The sequence below is a fragment of the Podarcis melisellensis genome, assembly GCF_964234715.1.
Source record: "Podarcis melisellensis genome assembly, chromosome: 7".
Lineage (NCBI taxonomy): Eukaryota > Metazoa > Chordata > Lepidosauria > Squamata > Lacertidae > Podarcis > Podarcis melisellensis.
The window spans coordinates 79,650,792-79,671,370 of NC_138539.1; the positions used below are offsets into that span (position 1 = coordinate 79,650,792).

The window sequence follows — 20,579 nt, forward strand, 5'->3', positions numbered from 1 at the left end:
GAATCCATTATATTGGTGTTTAATTAGATCTAATGTGAAGTGTTGTCCATAAAGGAAAACAATGATTTGTAATATCTTGCTTATGTGGTAAAATTTTATTATAAGGTTGTTAACAACATTTCAAACAGTATGGTGCAAGTAAAGGGTTAGCTGTGAACCAAAGTGACTTTTGTTCTTTCCTGGAGGGAAATGTTAGAAAGATGCATTATTTTATCAAAGGCAGACTAGCAGGCTGCAAAGTGTCAGTTAAACTGTCACTGTAGCCTATTGTCAACAAGGGGTGGCTATGCTTGGGGCAGTTGCGGGTTTTATATTCAGAATCAAAGGCATCAAGGGGGTGTTTGGTTTTGATTGGTCATTTAATGGATGTTCTGCCTCATCCTATTGGCTCAAAATTATTATAGGCAAAGAAGAGGGTGGATTGTGACCATAGCTGCAATCCTGAGAGGAAGTGAAGACCAAGTTGAAGACTATGTGTAATTTCCTCTGGAGTGTAGTGAGATCTGTGCTAACTGGGGAAACAAAGTGACATAGTAATTGGCAAGGTATTGGTTAGAGAATGGAACTATAACCTCCTGAAAGCGACAATAACCAGTGCTATTTAAAGTGAAACCACAAACCTTATGCGTAAACAAAGGTTGCACTCTATTAATACCTCTAGTTACAAACTTAATTCATTCCGGAGGTCTGTTCTTAACCTGAAAACTGTTCTTAACTTGAGGCGCGCTTTTGCCAAAGGGGCCTCTTGCTGCTGCTGCGCCGCCGACACATGATTTCCATTCTCATCCTGGGGCAAAGTTCTCAACTCGAGGTAACTCTTCCAGGTTAGCGGAGATTGTAACCTGAAGCATTTGCAACCTGAGGTGTTTGTAACTCAAGGTACCACTGTATTGCGAAAAAAGCTTCAATAACTGAATAATGCCTTGTTTATAACTCAGGTGCTCTGTGGTCCATTTTGCCTGTTTTGTCCCTTGTTACAGCTACTGAAAGATGAACTGGTACAGTCATACCTCATGTTACGGCCCCTTAATGTTACGTTCTTTCAGGATACGTCCTGTGGTGACCCGGAAGTACCAGAAAGGATTACTTCCGGGTTTCGCCGCTCGCGAAATGGTTTTGAGTTATTTGTTGGTAGTGAAGACAAAGTGAAAAAAGAGGGTCTAAGGGTTTAAAAAATGGCTGAATACCAATAAAATAAAATAAAATAAAATAAAATAAAATAAAATAAAATAAAATAAAATAAAATAAAATAAAATAAAATAAAATAAAATAAAATAAAATAAAATAAAATAAAATAAAATAAAATAAAATAAAATAAAATAAAATAAAATAAAATAAAATAAAATAAAATAAAATAAAATGCCAATCTAAGGGGGCGGGACCTTCTAGGCCATAAAGGGAATCGGTAGCTGCGGGGGGGTGGATGTGTTAACAAAATCCAGGCCTGAGCTGCCATAATCTGAAAGAATATCTCTCTTTTGTGGGCTATAACTCTGGTCCGTTATGTTTGATGCTGACATGCTGTCCCACCCAAATAGAGGACAGCCTGTTGACCCAACTCAGTAGAATGGCAACACAAGCTGTAAGACTCTTGGTGTTCCATACTTGCACTCCTCCCAGAAGTGGCAGGAAGGTGCAGGAACATTTGGGCCTAATTTTTCCTATTGAAATCAATGGGACATTTCAGTTAAAAAAACCAACAAAAACCACAGAGCTTTCCCCTAAAATGTTAAGCTGATACATATCATTATTGTCTTTCTTCACATTATCATGACTGACAGCTTTACCATCTTTATCTAGTAACTGGCTCGCTGGAATAACTTTTATTTCCTCTCGATATGCCTAAACATTTCTTATCTCTGCTGGCCACAGATGTCTCACTGATATTTTTAGCTCCTCTTATCAGTTGTCTGGCAGGTAGGAAGTGCAATTTTTACCCAATTTTATCATACATTTTATCTCTCTCCCTTTGTAGTAGTATTTATAGGTTACTTAGCTATTTTGTGTCTTAGTCAGTGTGAATAAAAGCACCAAGGTTTTTTAAACCTCAGTTTAATTATCCTGAGGAAAAATTCACAGCCCTGCAGAGGAGCTGAAAGCTTCCAGATGCTGTTACATGCACCTTGAATTGCCATATTTCCCACCAGCAATAGTTCTTGTTCTTGGTTGCATAACAATCCCAGCTGATATATTATTCCCTGCAACTTTACAGGAAGTATCTACTAGTATAATAGCCTATAACTCTGGAAGCAAGATAGGGATATGCCAAAATGAGGGAAATAGAGGAGGAGAGATTGGGTTAGAATAAGAATCCCAGGGAGCGGGGAAGTGAACCAAGAGGTGATTCCCCCCCCCCTTCATGGTATGCACCCCTCCCTATCTATATAGCAACAAATGTCCATGTTCAGATCCTTTGCAAGCCCCATGAAATATACTCAGAGTCAAGAGTGGATTTCATGCTCTTTATTCAGCTCATAGTGGTAAGGAGGAATGAAAGTCCCCTCAAAGTATCTGCTTTATATACATTATTTACACAATGGGCTGCACGTGATTGGCTAATTCTGGAATTCTCCTGTAGGCCAATCAGGTTGGGGATTCACTTCCATCTGGAGCTGGATTGGGTGGCTCCTGCAGACCAGTCATACTGCTGCACTGCTCTAGGACCAATCAGACTGCTGCATTCTGAATCCTATTGTTCTAGGACCAATCAGACTGCTGCATTTTGGATCCTGTTGTTCTAGGACCAATCAGACTGCTGCATTTTGGATCCTATTGTTCTAGGACCAATCAGACTGCTGCATTTTGGATCCTATTCACCTCAGTACATAACACCCCAGTTCCAGACTCAAGTCCTAAACAGAAGCACTCCTATCAGGGGTTTGGAATATAGAGACTGTGAAATTTTGTTATGGGTTCCCACTTGTTTGTTTATACTCCAGCTCATCACAGCTCCAGCTCTGGACAGCCAGACAGCGACTTCAACCCCCCTGTTTTCAACTTAAATCTCCCTTCCTGTCTTGCTGCTTCACAGACTTCTCATGACTGATAAATGCTATCTCTCCCCGAATGAAAACAAAGTACAGCCTCCCTATTTTACCTGCGCAGTTTACTGTTGTGAGCATGCCTCTTCATTGGAGAAAGGGATGCCCTGAGCAGTGATTCATCCAGAAGGGCAGTGGGCAGCCTCCACTGGGTAATTCTGCCTCATTGGAAGTGACAGAATGTATCAGAACTTACCCTGCTGAGGTCATTTTGGAGAAGGCAAGGCAAGAGCCGTTAAGAGTCACAAAGACACAACAGGCAGCCTTCCTTGTGGGTGGATTCTTTGGGCTCACTGTACCCATTTAAGCAATTAAATGTATTATCACAGCACCTTTCTCTTACTGCACACCAGCATGAATACTTGGGAATGAATGTTGTATCCACACTACAGACGTTCTGTGCCACTAAAAATATTAAGAACTGAGATCTGACGAGGCGACAAGAATTCTGCAGATTCCTAGACCAAAAGCAACTTACAACCAAACAAATAGACGATAAACACTGTGATCCAGATTCAAAGTGTTACTAGATATGCCGTATTCCAAACCTTCAGGAATGGCCTCCAGCACAGTACAATAAGCTCTAGTCACCAGGGGTTTACAGAGTTGTGAATATGGAGGTCTTGTCATGTTTGTGCCTTATATAACCAACATGTTTAAGTCTAATTGTTGCATGAAAGGGGTTAAGACCATAAAGTAAGTTGCCCCGTCAGGCTTACCTCACTTTGGAAGGAACTACTGATTTCTCCCAGTCTACCTGAGAAACTCAGTGTATAAAGACATCTGAGCTGATTGCTCCAAGCTCAGACTGCATGGCTCTAACAAGCCTCTCTTTGAGTTCCTATACCAATAATTTAGGAACATTCACCACTGTAACTAAGCCAAGTTTCACTGCTCGTGCAATCTTTTCTGAATGTTCTGTGGAAAGCATGAATCTGACCTTTGGAGAGTAAGTAAACCATTTTAAACATACCAAACATAGTCCTTTTTCTATACCAGGGGAAGAAAATATAGAAGGAGATATTTTAGAGGTCTAACAGCCTATATTTCCATGCTATACTTTGCTGCATATGTTGTGATTTTAAATCTCTGGTGGAGTACTCACACCAAAGAGTACTTGCCCCAAACCTGGATCTTGGCATTCAGGGAATTTATATATATATATGTTCCTTACCACCAGCAATGCACTCAGAAGTACTGTGGTACCTCAGCTTATATACGCTTCAGGTTATATACGCTTCAGGTTACAGACTCCGCTAACCCAGAAATAGTGCTTCAGGTTAAGAACTTTGCTTCAGGATAAGAACAGAAATTGTGCTCCGGTGGCACGGTGGCAGCAGGAGGTCCCATTAGCTAAAGTGGTCTTCAGGTTAAGAACAGTTTCAGGTTAAGAACGGACCTCCAGAACAAATTAAGTACTTAACCCGAGGTACCAATGTACTTATACACACTGAACAAATCCCAGGTTACCTGGGTTCCTGGTTCTATGGCTTAGGAACTAGATGTCAGGATCAAAACCCTTGGCTAGATCAATTTAGCCATGTAGTTTTAGTGCCTTGTGGTTTTAGTACAGTTGTTGCCTGACTAGCTGTGATGACCGTTCCTGGCAAGCCTACATAGGCTTGCATTAGAGCTTTTCAGATGGTGGCCTATTACTTTAGCTTTAGGCTTTTCTTGGGGTTTTGCTTGTTCTTTATTCCTCCGTCACTTTAGAATCCTGCCTCTTTGCTTGCTTAGCCCTTCTTGGAGATTTGAAATGGTTGTCAGGACTACTGCTTGGCATGTTTGCATGTTGAATTTTCATGTAATGGTTTGGGAACCCCATGATATCCACACTGTTTTGGGGTTTCCTTCTGGAGTGCACTCCAGCTATTGGTTTTCAGGACAAGTTTGTCATCGTTCCCCTGAGACTTGAAGAAATCTTAATTAAGAGCCAGAAGAATTTTAAATAGCATTGGGGGTAGCGTAATACAGTATAAGCTTGCAGTTCTTTGAATTGCAGTAACTGCTCAATATTGTTACCAGCGTTGCTTTAAAATTTTGCCACAACTCTAGCTCCATTTAGCTTCTCTGAGTCATTTCATATGCTACCTCGATGGCAGGTACAGCAACAATGCGAGAGACAGAAAGGTAAATATAGCAGCTATTAGAAATGAAGAATATGTGAGCTGACATAAACAATCCCATTTGTTTGTTTCTCCACAGACAAAAAGGAAGTGAAGGTGGGAGAATATAATGCTATACTTGATTCACTGGAAATGATTAACAACACCATCAAATTCCACGGTAAGGCAGGAATATTGAAGAGAGCAAAGGAATGATACCCTAGCTTTCTGTATAATTTTTATGTCACATGGAATGCAGCAAACAGAAATGTTTCACTACTGCCACAGAGTAAAACCGGCTCAATAATGTAGTATTTAGACTGTGCCGCTTCAGACTGCGGGTTAGTATGCGTGGAATATTTTGTAATGATCCCACATTTAAAGGAAAAGTTCTCTAGTACATCAGGCATAGGCCTCCCCATGAGAGAAAGGCATGCTGGAAGCTTTTTATGTAAAGGAACATTCAAATTTGTAGCACCTATAGGCTGAAGTGGTACAGTCCGGAATCTACCACCCCATTCTGTGCAACCAGCAAACCAGCCCTTAGGTACTTTCAGAGAATCCAGTCCAATAGACGCTGAGTAAATCCATATCTGTGCGTAGCACTTGTGCTTAGGTTCAAAATCCTTATCACAAAAGGTGCAAGCATAAACTATTACTCTTGCAAAATATGCACTCACCAGACTCAGAGCTCCGCCCCCCCACTCTCATCTCCCCCCACTGCAGGGGGCGGGGCTAGTTTAATCAGCCGTAAAGGGAGGCATCAAGGGGGCATGATGTTAGGTGTATACCAGGCTTCCTCAACCTTGGCCCTCCAGATGTTTTTGGCCTACAACTCCCATGATCCCTAGCTAGCAGGACCAATGGGCAGGGATGATGGGAATTGTAGTTCCAAAACATCTGGAGGGCCGAGGCTGAGAAAGCCTGGTGTATACTCACAAGCACATTTATATTAAACACTCAGCATTTAAAAGAGTTCACTTACATTATCTTGCTGGTTATATCCTGGTTATGATGTACAAAGGCCTATACAGCTTGGGTCCAGGCTGACTGAAGGACCTGCCCGACTTTGAGCTCAGCCCCACCACACGACACAGGTATGTTTGGTGAGGTCTGTGGAACTCCCTTCCACAGGGGAGGCAGGTCTGGCCGCCTCTGCTTTCCTTCCTTGTTCAGACAAACCCGGGGGCCACTCGTCTGTTGGGGCAGAGTTTCCTGAAAGTAAGTGTTTGTGCTCTCCGCTCCTTTTTAAACAGTTTTTGTTGTTTTCCGTGTTGGTTTCAGTGGGAGTTACTTGTCTCATTCTGAATTATTTATATCGATTGTGTGTGTTTTAGGCTGTGTTTGTTTTAATTCATTCTATGAGCTGCCTTGGGTCCCGGCTGGGAGAAAGGTGGGATGTAGACATAAAAGAATATATAGCAATATTTAAAGGGTTGCCCACATGGGGTAGGTGTATGTTAATATTTTACCCATCCACCCACGTTTCAGATGGAAAAATTTTAAACCAAAAAAATAGTGGGTTGCCTATGTCACACTTGAGTCCATGGCAGAGAGCAGATTTGAACTGGTGCCCTCCTAGTTCACAGGAAAGCATTTTAGCCACTAACACCATAGCTGTCAACTTACAGATTTGAAAATAAGGGACCAGCAGCCTCGGAAATAAAAGATCAGCAGCCAGAATAAGGGATTTTAGTCAGCCAGCAGCCAAACGAAGCCTCAAGTGGTGGTTCCCACAGCGCAGCAACCCGGCAAAGGGGATGCAGCAAGGAAAACCACCGTCACTTCTCCGCTGGGAAGCGCTGAGCAAAGGCGAGTCCCCAGACAATGCAGCCGATTTGATTGGCACACGGCATGCAAGCTCCACCCCCCAGTCATTCTTAGACTCCTTATTGGGTGAGCAACGCAGCCAAGCAACACAGTTGGAGCCTCCCTTCTCCCTGGCTGGCAGGGAGGGAGGGAGAGGAGCTGTTTCCTTTGAAACCAAGGAAATTTACGGGACATCATCAATCCGGGACAGCAGCGGGAAACGGCCCTAGGATATGGGAGTTTCCCACCAAATAAGGGATGGTTGACAGCTATAACTAACACCAGCCTGTGAGAGAAGGCTCCTGTGTGGTTCCTGATGGTTGCACAGAAACTAGATTGTGTGCAGCTTCTTCTGCTATAGCAGCACTATGGGAGGAGCAGTACTGCCATAACCTCTTTCCTATTTAAATACTAATGATGCGTCAGACATTGAAATTTGTCCTTTGAGGGTCTGGCCCTACTATGCAAAAATGGTGTACAGCTTTTGCTGTCATTTCATCCATGCTATCTACTATTTCCTTAGACTAAATCAGACACGTCCAACAGGTAGATCGTGAGCTCCCGGTATATCACTGGATGTCTGCGGTAGATCCCTGGTAGATCACTGGTAGATCACTGGCTCCCTAAAGAAGCTCAACAAGTTTGTCTCCCCAAAGAAAAGCTCAACATCTTTGCCCTGAACTCCTAAAAAACTGGGCTTTCCTCCTCCCCCAAAATACCTCAAACAATTGGACCTGAACCCCTCAAAAGAGGGGGTAGAACACTGCCATTTTTAAACTCTGTGAGTAGATCACAGTCTCTTGGGAGTTGGCCATGACTTTTACCGAGTAAGGTTTTTATTTAAAAGCCATGGCAGTTGTCATTCTCTGGAATAATTTAAAAAATGAAATACATATATGTCCGCAAGCAACCGAGAATATTTAGGTCATTTCTCAGTGGTTGAGCACATACATGTATTTCGTATATTTCCCATGTTCCGCCTCTAGGAACTAGAAGGAACTAGTTCCTTCTCTAGTTGAAGGATTCGAGGTGGTGATACTCCTGCTGTCCTGCTGAGCTGTATCTTTTCGGCACATAAGTAATGTGGAGCAGAATATGTGTTGCTATACTTCATATTGTTTTGTAAAGCCTGCAAGTACATCACTTTGGTAGATAAAGGTAACTTTAAAGGACCTCAGCAAAATTAATTTATAGAAATCAAATGGCAATAGGGTTTGGTTTTGCTGTTATTATTATTATTGGCTGTGGTTTATTTGTCACAAGGGTATAATGTTGACTCTTTCTTTTCTTGCCGGCATTTCAGGGAAGGAACCACCTAAGGACAGAACAATCATCCAAAAGCAACTTCGCAAGATCTCCCTGCCTCTTTACAGTATTCTTTCAGCACTCACGATCCTGGGAATGATAATGGCCAGTGCTTTTTTGTTCTTTAACATCAAAAACCGGAATCAGAAGTAAGCCGCTACATATTGCCCTGTTCCCTCCCCCCTCTCCATTGTCTCTCTTGTGAGTCCTTTTAATTAGGACAATTGTCATTAAGAGATCACGTGGTCGGTATTTACAAAGTTAATTGGAATGATCCATTCAAAGTTACTCACTACTTAAGACTGCAGTATATTGCATTTCCAGGGGAGGCTGCCTAACTGAACTCTGCGGGACTTACTTTCAAGTAAACATGCAGTTGATCAGAGTGGGTGTCTTTTTTATTTCAGAGGAAGAACTAAGCACATACTTAAATCTCTTCCTACAAAACTGATGTATCATAGAAGCGCTTACCTTTGTTTGGATCATGCCCGATTTTATTTTATTTTAAAAATTCTGCTTAATTGATGTTACTGTACAATATCTTTGTGTTGGAACGTTTTATTAAATCCTTTTATTCTGTTAGATCAAAATTAGTGTTTTCCACTGTGTATTATTAGCATAATCCCCAGTTAATTAAACCACTGTGTAACATAAGGAGTTGCTTTAGTGAAGGAGATCAAAGACATTTAACCATAATAATGCTCATCTAAACTTATTTATAAAGCAGCACAGAGATTTGCATATTTCTACAATTCTGCACATAAAGTCGCTTCAGTTATCTGGCCTAAGATGGTTCATTCTTAAGTTTCACCCAGACAGAGCCATTCAGGTGTGCTGAAATAGTGCACCCAGCACTTGCAAATCACTTAGGGGCTATCCAGCCCTTGGTATTTTTCTTTTCTGATTTTATTTTGTGTGTGCATGCGTCTTTCCATCCACCAACATCATTTTCTTTTTACAAATTTGTTTCTCATGGGGCATACATTTCAATCTCCGTGTATAAGCCTGAGTTCCCAGTCTATGAATGAACATAAAGTCTTCTAAATGAATAATAGAAAACATACACAGTTTTTAGAAACAACTGGTTAATTTTATTTACATGTGACTGTTTATTTGACATTTGGTGACTATGGGTTACACATATTCTCATGTTGCTGATATTCAGCTTTAATACAATGTATTTATGTTCATTTTTGTTCTCATTGATCTCCCTTTGGGGGGAGGGTATCTCCTCCGCCCTGATTCTGTTTTTGTCCTCCCAGCTTTCTTGTCCCAGGCAGCTATGAAATGAACTACATAGAGTGTTACAGGACTGGATTTCATAGTGGTGGCCATTGTTGCCACATCTGTTAGGATCATTCTACACTCGTGTAGGACCCTGGTAGAGACACATGCCCGACTGGCATGTTCTCTCCCTCCTGGTCGATCGTTCAGGAGCTTCAAAAGCTTTCTTCAGTCCAAACATCACAGCAACTGATACCAAAAGGCATTAGCACGCTTAGGATCTTGCAGAGTATTGGCGGTTTGCATAACAGACTCAATAGCTCAGCATGTTGGCTAAACTACATTTATTTACATATAATACACTCAGAGCATTCTGACTTAGCTCCTTCCTCTTTCTCATCAGACAGCAAAGATAAAAAGAAAAAAGGACAATAGCCCCACTTCACGGAACACAGCAACAAAAAATGTCCTGTCTCCGTCACTTCCCACTCTGTGGAATGAAAACATACACCGTCATGTGATAGACAACAATCTCATGACTGCAAACACGGAGCAAGAATCCTAACATCCTCCCCCAATTCATGAACCGTGTTGTAGTCATCATTGTAACTGAAACAAACATACAGATGTCATACACATAGTATCCCCCTGCATCACCCGTTCCACCCTTGGAACTACCTGCAACTAGACTAGCCTTGGGCCTTACCATCTTGCACTTCTGACTAGTCTTGGCATCCTAGCTTTCCTGACTATCAAGAAGTTTCACACCTGGCTAGCAGCTCAACACAGGTCTTAGAACCCGAAGTCTTGGGTTGCTTTCTCATGACTGTCTTCCGGTCTTCTCTCCACAGGTTGATAAAGATGTCCAGTCCCTACATGAACAACCTCATAATTCTTGGAGGGATGCTCTCCTATGCATCGATATTCCTTTTTGGCCTTGATGGATCTTTTGTCTCCGAAAAGACGTTTGAGACGCTTTGTACCGTAAGTCACTCTGAAACGTTTGGTACTGTTAATCTGCACAAAATAGGCTTTCGGTCTTGGGAGGAAATGGGATTCTTTTTGGGCCAGTCAGCCACAACACTGAGAATATGGAGCACCTGCATGAGTTTTCAGTGAATGTTTAAACTCACAGTCTTGAAGTTTAGGTGTAGTATTTAGGGAGGGAAGGATTCTGTGTCAAGAAGACGGTAAGCAGATGTTTTCTCCAAGAAATGTTTCTGTGCAGCCATGATGTAAGTCAGGCATGTCCAAAGTCTGTTTTTGGGGCCTAATTCTGCCCACAAGATGGTTTAATCTGGCCCCTGTGGCAGTTTATTTCCTGGGGTAATATCCTAAAAAAACCCTCAACAAGTTCAATCCTTAAAAAAGCTCAACAAATTTGGGGTAAAATCATTAAAAAAGCTCAACTTCAATCTTTAAAAAAGGTCAACTTTGGTCGGCCCTCACGGCCCTTCACTTCATCAAATCTGGCCCTCTTTGAAAAAAGTTTGGACACCCCTGATCTAAGTAATCTCACATTCTGCTCAAGCTTTCTCATATTGAGGAAGGGAAGTTGGTTAAACATTTGATTGAGCAGAAAGCTGATGTGACCCTGACAAGCTTGCTTCAGATTTTCGTTTTCTGACCCCTTTCAACCTGGCCTAGTTTCAGGATGTGTGCGAATATAATGGGCCCAGAGATATAAGAAGTTCAGGGTATGTCTTTATCTCCATGTCCTGTCTTTTAGTCCTGTCACTGGCTTGATATGGTAGATTTGGCATTTTGGTGAAAATCTGGAGTATGACTCCATTGTGTGACTAAAGTATGTTGTTGGGTAAATCTGTCTTATTAAGATAAGCCACCATTAAGACCAAATATAATTGCTGCATTTTGAAATTTGATTACTTTACAGTAATCAGTGTCTAATTAAGGACAACTGGTCAATTCAATATTGCTAATATATTGTACATCAACCTACAGTCGAAAGAGGAAATGGCCGGCAGCTTGAAATTTCAGCCACAATACCTGCCTTAAGACCAACTTGAAAGCAGTGGACTAGCTTTTTAAGTTTCAAATAACTCTTTGTCTGAGTCTTAAGAAGTAATGACTCCTCTCCTTTTTATGAATCTAAAAGCCAGTCTCTAGCACTAATCAGAACTCATTGGTCCCTTGTAAGACAGACAGCAGAAGTAAAGAAAAATGTGATTTTAGCAAAGTTGAGGAATGGAGAATTTGCTATAAATATAGAGCCATATCACCTAGTAGTTGTGGGGCATGGTTTCTTCCCACACCAAAATACAGTGGTACCTCGGGTTACATACGCTTCGGGTTACATACGCTTCAGGTTACACACTCTTCTAACCCAGAAATAGTGCTTCAGGTTAAGAACTTTGCTTCAGGATAAGAACAGAAATCGGGCTCCGGCGGCGTGGCAGCAGCAGGAGGCCCCATTAGCTAAAGTGGTGCTCCAGGTTAAGAACAGTTTCAGGTTAAGAACGGACCTCCAGAACGAATTAAGTACTTAACCTGAGGTACCACTGTAATGTCTTGAAACTTTGCACTTTGTCTAAGTAAACTGAGAGTCCTTTTATGGTGGGGGTGACATTGTCTGTTTCCTAAGTTACTTATGGGGGGGGAGGGAATCCTGGAAGATATTAGTATATCATAGGCCATACATAATCTAGGGACTTGAGTGATCAGGAACAAAGTGGAGGAGGGTAAATGAAGGGCATCATTTAAAAGCATGGGAAATATGAGAAGACTGTCTAAATTGACAGAATATTCAGTCCATGGCTCCTCTGTTAGTATATATTAGCGAACTATGCTTGAATTTTATGTATACATATGCCTTAAGTATCTTTTTATAAAATCTTTCAAACCAATTCAGTGGGTGGAAATACATTAAGTGCAAAGTTTAAAAGTTGGCACAGTTAAAGTGCCTATGAAATGCTAGCACCCAAATGCCAAAACAAAGCAATTAATGTCCTCAGTGACCACAACCCTATACTCAGTGTGGCATGAAATTCCAAAAGGAACTGAGGACTCTACATATTCGAAAGAGGACACCTTCCTAACCATCAGGAGAATGTGGAAATATTAAGTATGCTTTATATTTGTGGGTAGGAGAGAGGAAATTAGATATCATTTTGTTTGACCTTGTGATGTTTGGTGTCGCTGGCTTTTGCCGCAACAAAACTTGGTAAACTTGGTAAACTTGGACTTCTGAAGCCCACCCCATATTGCTGTGTTAACCGATCTTTTAATTTTTCTTATAAATTTTTACTCACCCATTATCTATGCCTAATTAAGTATTCTATGTATATGTTTGGTTCTTGCTCTTATTTATTTAATAATTATTCACTTAGATTCATACTGTTATGCTACTTATTTAGATGTTTTGCTTATGCTGGTCTATGACCGTAATAAAGAACTTGACTTGACTTGACTTGATATCATATATTCATATAATATAATTTGTGGGCTTTAAATATGGCATACTGAATTAATGGTTTTTATAACTTCTAGTTTGGGTGCATAGTTAAATGGTAGCTGCTGAATATCCAATTTGCATTCTCTTGCTTTTGGGTAATGGTCATTAAATTTTTTTCTTAACTTTAATATTAGTTCTGTACTTGAAGGAGAAGTTGTTGTTGTTGTTGTTGTTTTTTGAGGGGGGAGAGGGTTGCTGTTGATTATACAGTGGTACCTCAGGTTAAGTACTTAATTCATTCTGGAGGTCCGTTCTTAACCTGAAACTGTTCTTAACCTGAAGCACTACTTTAGCTAATGGGGCCTCCTGCTGCTGCCCCGCCACCAGAGCACGATTTCTGTTCTCATCCTGAAGCAAAGTTCTTAACCCGAGGTACTATTTCTGGGTTAGCGGAGTCTGTAACCTGAAGCGTATGTAACCTGAAGCGTATGTAACCCAAGGTACCACTGTACATGAATGACACTTGATATATCTGCCTTTGCAAAGCAATGTCTATTGAGATATTTGGTCATATTATGACTCTCTCAGCTGAAAACGCCCTGTATAGCTAGGATTATAATGGCAATCATTATAACAAGACGACTTGGTTTCTTTGTACAGCTCTTCCGCTGTTTGAACAGCACAATACAAAACATTTAACATTCCTCAGAAGACATAGCCCAACCACTAAAATCTTATTTGGCTTTTGTGCATATCTTTGCAGTTATAAGTACTAGAAGCTTGTTCTCTTTTGAGATGAAACTTGAGATCCCCAGGAAGCTCAATTCTGTGCTCTTTCTACAGCTCTGGAAAACAGCAGTATGCCCACAACAATGCTTATTTGTTTGTCTTTGTCCTCTACTGTATCATGCTTAGCCTCACATCCTTCATAAATAAGCATTCGGTGGTTATTGTTAATGTATTCTGTCTTGGATTATAAACTTTAAGGCTGCAGTTGGGTAATCAATTTAACTATGTACATTACAGCAGGCATATGCATTAAGGAGAAGAGCCTGCTAATCTTGTATGGTCATCCATTGAATTCCCAATAAAACTCTTTTTGCTTCCTTGCCATCACTGGTGGCCTACCTTTGAGTTGATGGTTCTCGCATCGTGTAAGCTTCCTTTGTGCCAGTTAGGCAGAGCATCATTGGGAGTGGAGGGAATGAAGTAGCTTTGTGAATTAAACAGGCTTTACTGCTGCAACCAGAACCAGAGAAGGAATTGTAGTCGTACCCATCGTTTGTGTGTGTCTTCTGCCCTGCTGCTACTTCCCCTCAACTCAGAAGGCTCCTGTGTTCAAGTGATGATATACTGGGAAATTACAACATGTTTCCTTCTAAGCATCCCCAATGCTATCATTTGAAAATCAGTGTTTTAATTCTGTCGTAAGGGTCTGATATAATTCAAGGAGAAGGAGACAGATGTTCATTCAACCTGGCATGGCAATAACCAATCTAAAGCATCTATCCTCATGATGAAGAGAACTTTCTCTTCTAGTTGAAAAAGTAGCGGCTGCCCCATGGAGCCACCATGTTGAGTGCTCACTCAGGAGCAACTTATGCTTGAGGCAGATAAGGAGACAACCAAATTTTCATGGCTTATTTAATCCTGTTGGATTTAGGAATGGTCTTTGAGTACGTTTCTGAGCACAATTCAAAGTGATGGTGCTGACCTTTAAAGCCCTAAACGGCCTCGACCCAGTATACCTGAAGGAGCGTCTCCACCCCCATCATTCACTGAGATCCAGCGCCAAGGGCCTTCTGGCGGGTTCCTCACTGCGAGAAGCGAGGTTACAGGGAACCAGGCAGAGGGCCTTCTCTGTAGTGGTGCCCACTCTGTGGCACGCCCTCCCATCAGATGTCAAGGAAATAAACAACTATCTGACTTTTAGAAGAAGGCAGCCCTGTTTAGGGAAGTTTTTAGTGTTTAAAGTTTTATTCTTTTTTTAATGTGTTGTTGAAAGCCTCCCAGAGTGGCTGGGGAAACCCAGCCAGATGGGCAGGGTAGAAATATCATCATCATCATCATCATTATGTGTACACAGTTTGACATTTTGCTGTGTCATTGCAAATGCTTACATCCTCACTATCACCAATTCACCAGTTTGTAATGCAATCTACTCTTAGGCCGTGTGTCAAAAACATGGCAGATTCTGGAAGGAATGACAAGGCTGATTCAATAGGCAAATGTCCCAAATCTAGTATCTCAACACACTGCTGTAATTGAGCCTTTAACCGGATGCAAGGTTATAGCTTTGGAGTAAGAAGAGATTTCTAAATATGATACTGTTTTCAAAATCATCGGATTGAACTGAAGTTGCCAAATAACAGAGCACCCAGTCAAACTCTAGTTGCATCCAGTTAGTCATTCTTAACAACCAGATGTCCCAGATGGGGATGTGCATATCTCCTCTGAGGTTCACTCAATAAATTGTTTTCTTTCATCCAATGATATTGTGATCATAACTTAGTATTATTATTAATAAGGAGCTCTGGTACGTGAGATGAAATTGATCTATTGAGGCTGCAGTCTAGCTGCACTTACTTAGGAATAAGCCCCAATGAACATAGGAGGCGACTTACTTTTGCAGGGAAACACGTAGGGGACGGTTCTGCTGTTTGTAAGGTTAAATATTGTTTCTGCCACATGACTTCCTGGCTTCTTTTCTTTTTCCCCACCCTCTTTAGGCACCGACTGTGATGTTTGGAATTCCCTTCCACACATTTTATAGTTATTTCAAGCACCAAGAAAGAATCAGTGTTTTATAACCCCAATCCTTACTTTTAATACAGTATTGTATTTTGCAATTACAATAGCATAGGCCAAATTCAAAGAGGAAATAAATGTTGGGACTGTAAACCCCTAAGTAAATCATGTAGAAATAAATATTTCAGCCAGTTTTAAAATACATGGGTGCATAATGTTGGCTTTGGTGAAGACACCCCTTTCTCATGATTGAAGAGTTTGTTTTTATTAACCCAGTTAAGATTGTGCTTATGTCTGACTCTTACTGTTTAATTCTAATATTTGTCTGATGCCTAGTTTTTCTACTTGGAACAATAGAGTTGCCTGTGGTGATTCGCCTTGTGAAAAGTGGAATGCAAAAAACTGCAGCATAAATGCTATTGATGCAGAGGTTTTTTGTGTGGTTTTTTTAAAAAAAAACCTGCATCATCAACATTGCCAGCTGAACACTCTGTCCCACATTCAAAATCTCTAGGACAAAAAAAGGATACAATTTTTCATCGCTTTAGATTTCCGTCCTTCCTTTTTCTTCCCCTTGTCTGAAGCGGTCTCTCTCTCTCTCGTATAATTCTTCTTTAGCACCATTTCATTTTATCTTTGTAAAGCATTTACAAATCTTTTTGAAATCAGTAGAAGTTGAGGGAGCACTCTTATGCACCAAAAGCTGGTGCGAAGTAAGCCGGGTGTAAGTTAAGCCAGCGCACAGTTACACCAGATCCAAATCCCATTCAGCAGTGGGGCTGCTACTCCTGGTCTGCCTAAGCCTGGAAGAGGGAAAAGAAGTATTTAAAATAATGTTCGGTTGTCAGGTCACATGACATAGTTGAAGGGGCGCCTAATCTCTGCTTTCTAGTCCTGCCCCACCACATCCCTGGAATGCTCCCTTCTGGGGAGTTACAGCAAATGCTGGCTTAACTTTGACTGAGCTGGTCTTGGGTTAGATAACAGTGGGTTGTATACATTTCCTACAAAAGAGACACAAAACTTTTGATTCCTGAGTATGCTAAAGCTATCCAATATTAAATGGTTGAGTTGGAGGTTGCTCATCCTGGTGGATCTTGCCATAAGACTTTTCCTAAGGGTTTATACTTCTGCTCTTTTCATTTTAGTAGAACATGTTGTTGTTGTTTCGTTGTTTAGTCGTGTCCAACTCTTCGTGACCCCATGGAGCAGAGCACGCCAGGCACTCCTGTCTTCCACTGCCTCCCGCAGTTTAGTCAAACTCATGTTCGTAGCTTCGAGAACACTGTCCAACCATCTCGTCCTCTGTCATCCCCTTCTCCTTGTGCCCTCCATCTTTCCCAACATCAGGGTCTTTTCCAGGGAGTCTTCTCTTCTCATGAGGTGGCAAAAGTATTGCAGCCTCAGCTTCAGGACCTGTCCTTCCAGTGAGCACTCAGGGCTGATTTCCTTAAGAATGGATAGGTTTGATCTTCTTGCAGTCCATGAGACTCTCAAGAGTCTCCTCCAGCACCATAATTCAAAAGCATCAATTCTTCGGCGATCAGCCTTCTTTATGGTCCAACTCTCACTTCCATACATCACTATTGGGAAAACCATAGCTTTAACTATACGGACCTTTGTTGGCAAGGTGTTGTCTCTGCTTTTTTTTGCTTTTTTTTTAGTAGAACATAGGAACGCCCGAACCTTCCTCACTGGATTGCAACCCAACTCCTACTTTAAAAGATACATTAATTTATTACATTTTTATGCTCCCTGCCATGAATCTCAAAACATCCATTATTTCCTCTACGAGTTTGCAACTTTCATTACACTTGGTTCATAGTTGTTTTTCTGCAGTTGTGAAAGTTTTTAACCTTGTTTGAAAAGAAAGCTGCTGGTTTTCCTATTAGGGAACTGTGGGCTTGGTACTTAAAACCCTAAAACTGATATAAAGGAGTTATTCTTTTTTCCCTTAGTCTAACCCTAATGTATAAAGTTTTGTTAATAAAGTCAGATATGGGGAGGAAAAAAACTGATTTATTTTTTTTATTCGTTTGTTTCAGGTCCGGACATGGATACTGACAGTGGGCTACACAACTGCATTTGGTGCAATGTTTGCAAAAACATGGAGAGTCCATGCAATATTCAAAAATGTAAAAATGAAGAAAAAGGTGAGTCTTTTTTTAAAAAAAAAATAAATCATATTTTCCTTCTCTCCTCTAGCCTTTTAGCTGATGATAGAAACACTGTATTGAAAACCTAGTAGGTGCATGCAGGATGTTTACATATTAAGAATTTCTATCATCCCAGACTGATAGCAAGACTGACAGCAAGATTCTGAGACCATGCAGATCAAATATTTAATAGAGAGTGGAATATTTACAGAGAATATCTAAAAGAACATTGTAAAAACCTAAGTTATTTGGCAGGCCTGGATTGACCTCTGCATGAAATAAGAGAATTTTACAAAATTAACACAACTGAACAACCTAGGAGAGATAACGTTAAGTGTGCAGCTAAACAATGTAACTCCTAAGTTACACAATGGATCACAATGGAGGGATTGGAAGTCATGTTGGAATTCGTTATGTGTGAAATCAATAATAATAATAATAATAATAATAATAATAATAATAATAATAATAATAAATTTATCACTTATACCCCACCCATCTAGCTGGGTTTCCCCAGCCACTCTGGGTGGCTTCCAACAAGAGATTAAAAATCTGTTTTTTTTTTGTAATGAGTGTTGATTTTGGATTGCCTTTTGTTGATTGTGTTGTATTTTTTTGTTCGGTATTTGTTTTGTTTTTAAAAACAATAAAGCATTACAAAAAGAATTTCTATCATCTCTGTGTTGCCTGTTTTCTTACTGGCAACTGTGCTATGAAAGTTCATGGATTAGAAACTGTCATATTGATTGGCACTTAGCTTGGGGTAATAAGTATTTGGGGATGTTTTGTGATGGTGCTTTGATACTGTTCATCCGCCTAGGTCCTAGTGGAATATTGTATGAACATTTGTTGTTCTGCTGCAGGTGCCCAGTCCAATGATTCTCCATGGAATTGGGATCAACTTGATATTATCAATATTATTGGTTGAATTCTGATATTTTATCCATATGTGTTCTGCCTTTGGGTTGATATCAATAGTTAGTTCTTAGATGGAGAAGCCAGTTGAGTTATGTGCCACTGTAGTGCAGAGGTAGTTGGTTTGGATGTGATGTGCAATTGTGATAGATTCTGAATTTTAAATAACTTGTTCTGCCAGTATGGGTATAATATATGACTGCTGCTGTGCAGTTTGGTCCTGGGCATGTTGCCATTGTCCTCATTTTATGTAATCTAGCTGTCAGTCTACTCTGGGGCAAATCCTGATCTATGGATTGCCAACAGCCTTTGTCTCCTTTCATTTCACTTGTTGGCACTGCTTTTGTTGTCATGCATGGCACTGAGAAGATTTGGCTCTTAGCCAAAAAAGGAGGCTGTCAGTGTCCTTGCCAGGTCACAGGTTGAGGGACTGTAAATTCCATCTCTGGTGGGTGCTGGTGATGCAATGCGTTGAATTGCTAGAAGCAGCCAAAATTGTGGAAATTATAGAGAAGCGAGCAAGCAGCATTTCCTGGCCTTCATGTAACATTCACCATAGACAAGTGGTTCACGTATGTCCAGGATTGAGTCTATATTGTGATGATGACATAGGATGTCCTACCGCAGCAGAGGCATTTTCGGTTTGTTATAATAAATTTATTTCTTGTACATTCACATTCAGCTGAGATCCTACATATCAAAAGCCTTTATCAGTCCAAGATATGCCAGGTGTAAAATGAAGAGTAGACTGCTAGCAAATTTGAATGCCTGATGTGTTACAAAAAGCTCAAGAAGCACAGCAAGGAGAAACAGTTTCTTGCTGTTGCGTCCTGACAATACATAGATTTGCTGGTTCAGACACAATGAGGCAGATGTTCACTCCAGTTGGATTTGTGTGTGTGTGTGTGTGTGTGTGTGTGCAGTTCCCTGACTTTCTCAAGCAAGAACAAGTTTTGGAGTTTATGTGTGTAGTCTGGGGTTGTCAGCCTGGTCCCTACCGTCCACTAGTGGGCGTTTCAGAATTCTAGGTGGGCGGTAGGGGGTTCTATGGCCCAAGCTGAATCCACCTTCCATTGAGCACTGGTGGGCAGAAAGGAAATCTTACCATTAAGAAAGATGCATTAGTGAGCAGTAGGTATTAAAAGGTTGACTACCCCTAGTGTAGATCATTCTCCTTATGAAGAAAGAGTACCGTAAAACTTTAAGGTGAGATTGTGTGTGTATCAGCTTCCGAGGTTCCTCTTCTAAGCTTACTCTTCTTTTAGTGTCTCACAGACAGAGCCAATCATCTCAAGTGGACAGCTAGGTGCCTACATGCTGCTTCTTTCCCCTGGAATCAAGAGGGGAGGAGAGGCAAAGGGATATTCTCTTTAAATCCGCTATTCTACTTTCCCTCACCCTAGTCACCGAAGAACATGAGAAGGGCCCTCTTGCAATTCAGTGAATCACAGGGGGAAACAATCACAGGGATGGGAACCTGTGGTTTTCCAGATGTTGTTGGACTTCAACCTCTTCATCCTTCCTGGCTGTTGACTATGTTGGCTGGAGCTGATGGGATATGGGAGTCTATTACCATTTGGAGAGCCATAGGTTTGCCTTACCCACTCTATCTATTCCTGTTTTCCTTTAATTCTGAAGTTTTTAAAATGTGAAATTGTAATTGTAAGCTGCCCTAAGCCTTGGGAATGCATGGGATAGAACAGGAATGTCCAACCAGTCGATCGTGATCTACTGGTCAATCGCGGGTGTCTGTGGTCGATCACAAAAAAAGCTCAACAACTTTGGTCAATCCAGCGGGTAGACCAGTTTATTTACAGTGGGAGTAGATTGCTGTCTCTTGAAAGTTGAATAGTGCCTGGGATAG

General features: G+C 41.0%; 1 protein-coding gene across 1 annotated transcript in view; it reads left to right on the top strand.

The window, feature by feature from the left end:
* GABBR2 (gamma-aminobutyric acid type B receptor subunit 2) overlaps positions 1-20,579 on the top strand; it is a 293,156-nt gene that overhangs the window by 178,688 nt on the left and 93,889 nt on the right. Inside the window, exons 9-12 of the mRNA XM_081920031.1 lie at positions 5,247-5,327; positions 8,259-8,409; positions 10,336-10,468; positions 17,690-17,797. Of these exons, the coding sequence (XP_081776157.1) occupies positions 5,247-5,327; positions 8,259-8,409; positions 10,336-10,468; positions 17,690-17,797 (473 nt within the window). The remainder of the gene's footprint in view (positions 1-5,246; positions 5,328-8,258; positions 8,410-10,335; positions 10,469-17,689; positions 17,798-20,579) is intronic.